At 31.6% G+C, this 7,626-nt stretch overlaps 1 protein-coding gene across 1 annotated transcript; it reads right to left on the bottom strand.

Annotated features, from left to right (window-relative positions):
- Positions 1-616: 616 nt before the first annotated feature.
- On the bottom strand, positions 617-5,297 carry LOC125851487 (amino acid permease 6). Its single transcript, XM_049531275.1, has 7 exons — positions 4,893-5,297; positions 4,547-4,780; positions 4,205-4,298; positions 3,807-4,021; positions 3,537-3,682; positions 1,243-1,470; positions 617-1,127 (listed from the first exon to the last, which is right to left on the bottom strand). The coding sequence occupies exons 1-7, from the start codon at positions 4,993-4,995 to the stop codon at positions 702-704; spliced, it is 1,446 nt and encodes a 481-aa protein (XP_049387232.1). The 5' UTR covers positions 4,996-5,297; the 3' UTR covers positions 617-701.
- Positions 5,298-7,626: the final 2,329 nt, after the last annotated feature.

The raw sequence follows: 7,626 nt of genomic DNA, 5'->3' as shown, positions 1-7,626 counted from the left end.
GCTGAAATTGCTAAACAATTTCTTCCGTTTAGGCTTTAGGCAAGAAAACCAACTATCAAATACTTGTCAGATTAACCTTTTATTAGCTTAAAACACTTGTACTTTTTTTAAAAGAATCAATAATTTATTTTTCATTTGTCATTGTGTTATGTTGAGTGAGAATCCATTTTTCAGTTGGTCTTGGGATCACTCTCTTTTGACGTTATGTTGTAGTAATCAATTCTCTTCTAATTCTTCTTGGTCACTTTTGTATATATTTCAAATAGTTTTTCTAAACTATCAATTATTTGTTTTTTATGTAATATTTCACAGTTATTATGATTCTATTAAGCTATTTAAGTCATTCAAAGAGATTTTATGTTTGGCGGGGTAAGTTGAGAAGAGAAAATTATGTTATGTGAGGTGGGGCGGGTTTGTCCTGCAATTGCCAAACACTATTTTTAAAGTTTTTCATGTTTAAGTGGCATAACTATAGAGTTTCTTAAACTTCACATGCCTAACATTCACAAACCATGAATACGGCTTAACTTCAAAATTCAAAAGTATTCTTTACTTTTTTAAACTTCATGCCAAGTTAAAATCAGACAAATTGAAATGAAGCATACTGTATAAAAATTATAAGAATAATAACATACAGCCATATTTCAGCTTGCATTACACTTGTTATTGATAACATTACATATTTAATAATTTGAACAAACTTATTGATGAGTTGAGAAAGGCTTGTAACCCTTAACATCAGTGGCAAGTCCCTGGATCGATCCAGCAGCTGCAACAAGTGATACGATCAAACAAGTCCAACTCAATATTTTCAGCCATACCCATGTGAAAGAATACTTTGGTATCTTTCTCTGAGCAATGTACATCTCTATTGGGAAGTAAACCGTTAATGGATAGAACGATGCTGCTCCGATCAACCCCAAGAAGTCGTTGAAGAAGGGGAATATCATTGCAATCACCGCTGTCACTATAACATATGTTGTTCTCCACACCAACCTGAATAAGTTGAGGTTGTAAGTGCCACACCATGGAACTTGCATCGCGTATTCTGAGGTTATGAATTTGCTGTCTGGCCATCGTTCGCTGCAACGAGCCTCCACGAATCCATATAATGGTTGGCAGAAAACCTAAGCAATGATGATACATTTGATATTCGTTAGATTCTGTTTCTATTTGTTTGTTTTACTTCTTTTTCAGAATGAAACGTCTCTTTCTTTAATAAGATTCAAAAGTCTTCTTTACCTGATAAGCTCCGACAAGGTGGACAGCGATGCAGACGTTGGCAAAGTCAATTAGCCAAAAAGGTTCATAGAAACCAAATCCAGTAAGAAAATTTCCTGGAGCATTGTTTCCAAAGGCTGCATAGCCAATGGTACCACAAAGTACATAGAATAAAGTTGTGGTGGAAACTCCAGCTAGTGAGGCTCTCTTCATTACCTTGCTTTCTGATGGTGATGATTTCAGTGTGTCCTGTAATTAAAGAGCTGATTAATCAATACGACAAAGTAGTGCATTTTTCAAGGTTCGACACAGATGTGACAATATTTTTTGAAAAGTTCAAACAACATAAGTTATATTTAGTCTTTGAATCATTTTACCATATTAAAACGCGTCCACTAGAGGTGTGTGTTCAATTCTCACGATTTCTTTTTCTTTTCCCAATCATAATTTATCTCATAGATTTTAGTTGTTTTGTCAAGTCTAAACACAAATTATTTGATTTAGGAAAGTTACCAAACAAGATTATTATTATCATGAAGTGAGAGATGGGGTCCACTAAACTCAATTCTTGCTTAAATTACATCATATGACAAAACAACAAAAGATGTACAATACTAAAAATTTGAGGTCATCGTAAATCGGATAATAATACAAAAAAAAAAGGATGGTTGTTATGAAATGATAAGAAGCGTAAGAGTGGGCTTTCACTTTTATTTTTTGTGAAAAAGCCTAAAGAATCAATGACCCAAACTCGTGGTCCATATTTTTTCTGGTCCAAGAGGAATAAAATACAATATATTAGGAGTATATTTTTCCGTTTCAATTTGTTTTTCAAAAAAGTGTGTTTTTCCATTTATTGATAACTCTTTAATTTTAAAACTATCAATATGGTATGTTTTAAAATTATAAGATTAAAAGATACTTTAACACATATTATATATCTTTAGTTTAAGATTACAAAATTTAAAAGTCTAATTTATTTATTTTAATTCAGTCTCAAGTTAAAACAGACAAATAAATTAAAAAGGAGTACTATATATATTCCTTATATTACTATTCTGGATTTAACATAATATTCCAAAAGAAGGAAAGGGAAAAATTTAACTACATATTCTGTGGTCCTCTACTTTAATGTTATTCCTTAATTAAAGAAAAAACAGTGCTCGTGAGTTTAAAGAAAAAAGATAAAGAACGAATAGTTTTTTAATTTTATATAAAGACATTTACAAATGAAGTAACAATAACAATCTACTCGGTATAATTCAATTCGCAAGGTCCGAAGAAGATTGGATAATATATACGCAGATTTAAAAGATAAAGAAATTATTTTTGAGACGAATAACAAAAGATACTATAGATATTATTTTATATTTGTGATATCTTAATATTACTATATAGATTATTTTTAAAATAGCAATAAAAGATGGACCATCGTGATTCCTAATGCTCCAAAACCGAACATGTGGCTAGCTGACTATAGTCTACAGACTGATTACTCAAGAGTAGTAGTAGTGTGTGTGTGTGTATATATATATATATATATATATATAATAGATTTGTACACTTTAATGCAACGCTTTCATTAATTAGTGAGGCACACATTTCAACTAAGTACCTCTGATTTTTTTGTTTGGGTGAGAATGAATTAATAGGTGGGGTACTAGTCATTGGGGAGTCAAGATTTTGTACTAAATGGTATGACAAAAGACTCCTATTAAATATATGAATGATTTAATGGATCATATAAGTGCATCTTTGAAGGTATTGAAATCAAAAAGTTTGAAATAAAGGGTGTGGTTGGTATGGAGAAAATATTTTTTTAATGAAATATATTATCTTTCTAATTTATTTATTTTTAGTGTTTAATAAGTAAGCAACATAATATTATCCTAAGAATAATGAAATATAATAAAGTAAAACACTATGGGGTTCAAAGTTAAGGGTGGTATGGTTGGATAGTTTAAAAGGGAGAAAACGATGAACTTGAAATGACAATTATAGAATTAATCCTTGTGTTTCATGCTCTCGTTAGAAGAATTAGTTTTATGACTTTTAAGAAATTTGTTTTACTTATAAAATAATATTTTAACTATTCATATATTTTATAAGTTCAACTGAACTCATTGCTTTAAAATTCCATCCATATACACAACACAAGTATGACCACATATATATATATATATATTTTGTGTGTGTACATGTGTGGAGGGGGCATGTGCAATTGCTACCCATAATTGATGCAAGTTCACATGAAGACAAACATCAACTAATCAATTATAAAATATGAAAAAGATATATGATAAAACTATGGTTACCTGTATTTCAATAAGAACCGTGGAATAAGCATAAGCAAATGCAATATCTCCAATAGCTTGGAAACTTCTCCATACTTTTTCTGTTCCAGATACATCCACACCTACTACCACCCCTGTTAGGGTTGTCTTCACATGGTGCCCCACACCTACATTTTTTTAATATCGAGAATTTAAATTTTATGCATCGATAATACAGTAAAAGATATACATAGTTAACTAACTTGTATAGGTAAATATAAAAATATTTTATATTGTCGATGTATATAGTACCTGAGGCTTTGGCTATGGATAGTCCAAGACCAATAGAAGCATAAGTAAATGACATAACAGCAGCAAGAATTGATAACCATGAGAGCTTGTGGAAATTTGGAATTTGGCTAAGAACTATTTGAATTACTGCAAATATTATCATGTATGGGTAACTTTCAATTGAGCAACTTGCTTCATGCCCATTTTTGTGAAAACAATTTGACCTCTTTACAGCCCTGAAAATTGAAATTCACAGAAAATAATTATTATATTAGTATTTTAATTAATTAATATAGAGTATCATTTATTTTATTAGAGTAGTTATGTCATTGTCATGAGATCAAATTAGTCAAAGTATTGACAAAAAGGTCTTAATGTTTTCTTTAAAAATAGAATTTTTAATAATTATTTGTACTTACACCATACTAATAGATGCTGTAATTGTGTATCCAATTGTAACTCCAACAAGGTTAGCATATTGTGCAATTCCACACAAAGTCACCTTCACACCTCCTGTATTTTTTTAACCAAAAATATAAACAAAATCAATAAAATGTCAAAATAATATTTGGCATATATATATATACACACACATACGATATGTATATATTATGTATATCGATAAGAGAATATAAATATTTTTGACTGAGCGCCCAAATATGTACTTCCACTCTTGGAGCTAGAGAAAATCATTAAAAACAGAGCAAAAAACAGAGAATTCGCTATGTTGTAAGAATTTAAGTTATATGCACTGAAAGTACCTAAGTGAGAGCGGACAACATCCATATAAGTATAGTTTCTCTTGCCAGAAATCGGTCCCGGAGACCGGTAACAGTCGGCAAGAAGTGTAGAAGTGAAATATGTGATGAAAGAAAAGGCAAAGAGAACAGCAGGACCAGCCACCCATCCTAATTGAGCTATAGCCCATGCTAGTGAAAGTACTCCTGAACCAATCACAGCAGTAATAATATGTGCACTCGCAGTCAACAAAGTCCCTGCAAATTAAAACAGAAACGAATTCAGAATTTATAGTCAATAGGTTCATAATAAATGAGTATCATGACTTACGCACGATTCTAAAAACAACATTCCTATAAAATATGTTACCTGTTCTTTTTTCACGTCCATCATCATCAAAGTTTTTTTGAACGTCTCCATTTTCGAGTTCATTTGAGACGTACATCGCGTTCTTTTGAAATTCAGGTGCCATATTGTCTTCTCAAGTGTGTGTTTTTGTGAGATGTTTGGAGTTTTAAGTGCAAGAATGGTTTAAGGAAAGATGTATTATATAACAGAAGAGATTGAATGTCAAGAAAAGGGCAATAAGTGACTTTTTTTGTTAGAAATTTAGGGTCAAAGGGGGCCAAAAGTCTTTGGAGCCAAGAGTAGTGGGAGAATTTGAAAAACTATACTCTACTACTTAAAGATTTCATAAAATCTTTACCTAAAATACTATAGTAGGAAATTTGGGTGTTATAATATGGTTTTTAGGCCAAGAAATGATGGTGTATATTTTGCACCCTCTAATGTGCTTTATATATTATCCCAAATCTTGTATCACCCACCTCCACCCACCCACCCCCTCCAATAAGAAAAAAGGGTCCCCACAAATTGCCTTTTTGCATTTGGTCCTAACCATTGAAAATGAAATATTTGTGCTAATACCATTCATTGAAAATTTTGAACAAACATTTTTTGCAAATATATTAATACTCCGTCCTTAAGTTGACTCAATGGTCTTTATCTTACTTTTTATAGTCATTTTGTATTCTTTGATGAATTTGGTCGGTCTTTTTACAAATTGGGAATTGCCATGACAAAGAAGAAAACATCAAATCTCCTTCCAAGTTAGTTCCTTAAAGAACATCATCATATATAGTATATAGGTTACGTTACCTCCTAAAATTTCCTACCTAATACTTCACCAACAACCCTACTTCATATTCGAGATGATCAATATATCTATCTCTTTTAAAAAAATTTAACTTACCTATACTAACGATATAAAGAATTTGATATTATTATTATTATTATTAGTGTATTATATCTTGTTATAGATAGTGGCATATCTGCCTTTGGTGAGAAGGATTTTTTTTTTTATTGAAAAATTACCGTCCAAAAAGGGTTAAAATAAAATTATATTACCAAATATCTTAAAGTTGAATATGGTTAATGAAACATCTAACTTATCGGCAATTATTTCTTGATCTCGTTATCGAGAAACTTCAAATAATTATAGCATACCCTAGAAACAAGGAGTTGAGGTGGTTAGACATATACCTCGAAATTCTCCCAAACATAAGAGTTGTCCTATAATTTAATTCTTGTTGTTGTTGGAGGTATACATCTATCTTTTTTATGCAAAACAATATACGATAAATAAATGTTCAACTTACAATATAGTACATAATACAATGACGACACTAACCCTCTGTTTGGATCATTGTTACCCATTGTTTCATAACGTATTGTATTGTATTGTACTCTATTGTACTGTACTGTATGTTATCTCTTGTATTCATGTTAGTCAAAATTACAGAAACAGAAAAAAAGATGAAATAGACAGAATGCTTTTAATCCGAGTCCACAGAAACCACTGGGTTTCCTTAAGAAATTTAATCCCCTTACTGTACCTAAGGTTGCAGATTAATTTCTCCCAAGATAAAACGGATTAACATGTTAGTAGCGGTACCTCAAACTTCAATAACTTCAGCGAACGCAAGAACAACAACAAGAGCACACACAGACTCAGTCGATCGACAATTTTGTTTATGTAAGAAAATGTACGCAGAGAGGAAAAAATTTCAATGTATGAAAAATGGAAAAAAACCCTCTTATTTATAGCCATTTTCGGCAAGGAATGCGTCTGTTCAGACCCATTTTTTTCAAAACGTGTCTTTTGAGAAAAGTAACGGCTTTTCAGAAGGAACAGGTCCCTTCAGAACGTTTTCACCATTACACGTGAATTTCAAATAAATTTCGTTGCGCCAAATTAATTCTATTATTTAACTAACATTCTGAATTAATTTATAAGAGAAAGAAATGAATTAACAAGATTGATTAAATAAATTTTGTCCAAAAATATTATAATCAATCACATCATTTGCCAAAGCCAAAGCCGAGGCCGAGCGAGTGAGCGACGACGACGGCGCGAGGGGCACCTTCTTCTTAACCCTTTAAGAACTAAAGGAAGTGTTTCCTAAATATAAGGACAACAATTTCCTTTCTTCTACCAATATGGTAGAAATAACTTTTCATTTGCACTTTGCAATGACTTTTCATTTTCCCTCCAAAATTGGTTCCCCCACTTTTTCATTTTCTCTTCTTATTTCCCATTTACACCTTGCTAAACCCAACAATCCCCCACAGGAATGGGGAATGGCTTTAGTTAAAACATATGCATGAAAAACTTGTGTGTCTTGTAAGTAAGGGTTAATCGCATCTAGATAAGTAGGTTTTCCTTTAAATTTTTCGTAGTTAACATATATCGGATATACTCGGTTAATCGGTAGATTTGATATCTTTGAACCGTTGAGCTTTGGTGTATACCTAGACAACATAAGTCACACAATCAATCTTTGAACTGCTTTTGGTTCACATTGTTTTGTTGGTTTCAGCTATGAACATATCTTGGTTAATAAGTGTTTAGAGAACTGGCCTTACCGGATTCTCCTTGAAGCGGCTTACACTTCACACTTACATAGGTGGTCTCTAATGTGCTATCCCGTAAATACACTATTTGATATACCCTGTATCAAACTTGGAAACCAATAAAAAGTCCTTATGCCTTTATCCTAGTTACTGAACATTGTCTCATCATGAGAATGGACATAAAATAATT

This window comes from Solanum stenotomum, unplaced genomic scaffold (assembly GCF_019186545.1).
Source record: "Solanum stenotomum isolate F172 unplaced genomic scaffold, ASM1918654v1 scaffold26352, whole genome shotgun sequence".
In the NCBI taxonomy this organism is placed as follows: domain Eukaryota; kingdom Viridiplantae; phylum Streptophyta; class Magnoliopsida; order Solanales; family Solanaceae; genus Solanum; species Solanum stenotomum.
Note: the sequence above shows the minus strand (reverse complement) of the source record. Positions and strands in the feature narration are given on the sequence as shown.

Excerpts from the sequence above, each read along its gene's own strand:
- LOC125851487 (XM_049531275.1), bottom strand. The coding sequence starts at position 4,995 with ATGGCACCTGAATTTCAAAAGAACGCGATGTACGTCTCAAATGAACTC. Across the intron at positions 4,781-4,892 it reads TGGACGTGAAAAAAGAACAG|GGACTTTGTTGACTGCGAGT; the intron begins GTAACATATTTT and ends TTTAATTTGCAG. Across the intron at positions 4,299-4,546 it reads TGTTGTCCGCTCTCACTTAG|GAGGTGTGAAGGTGACTTTG; the intron begins GTACTTTCAGTG and ends AAAAAAATACAG.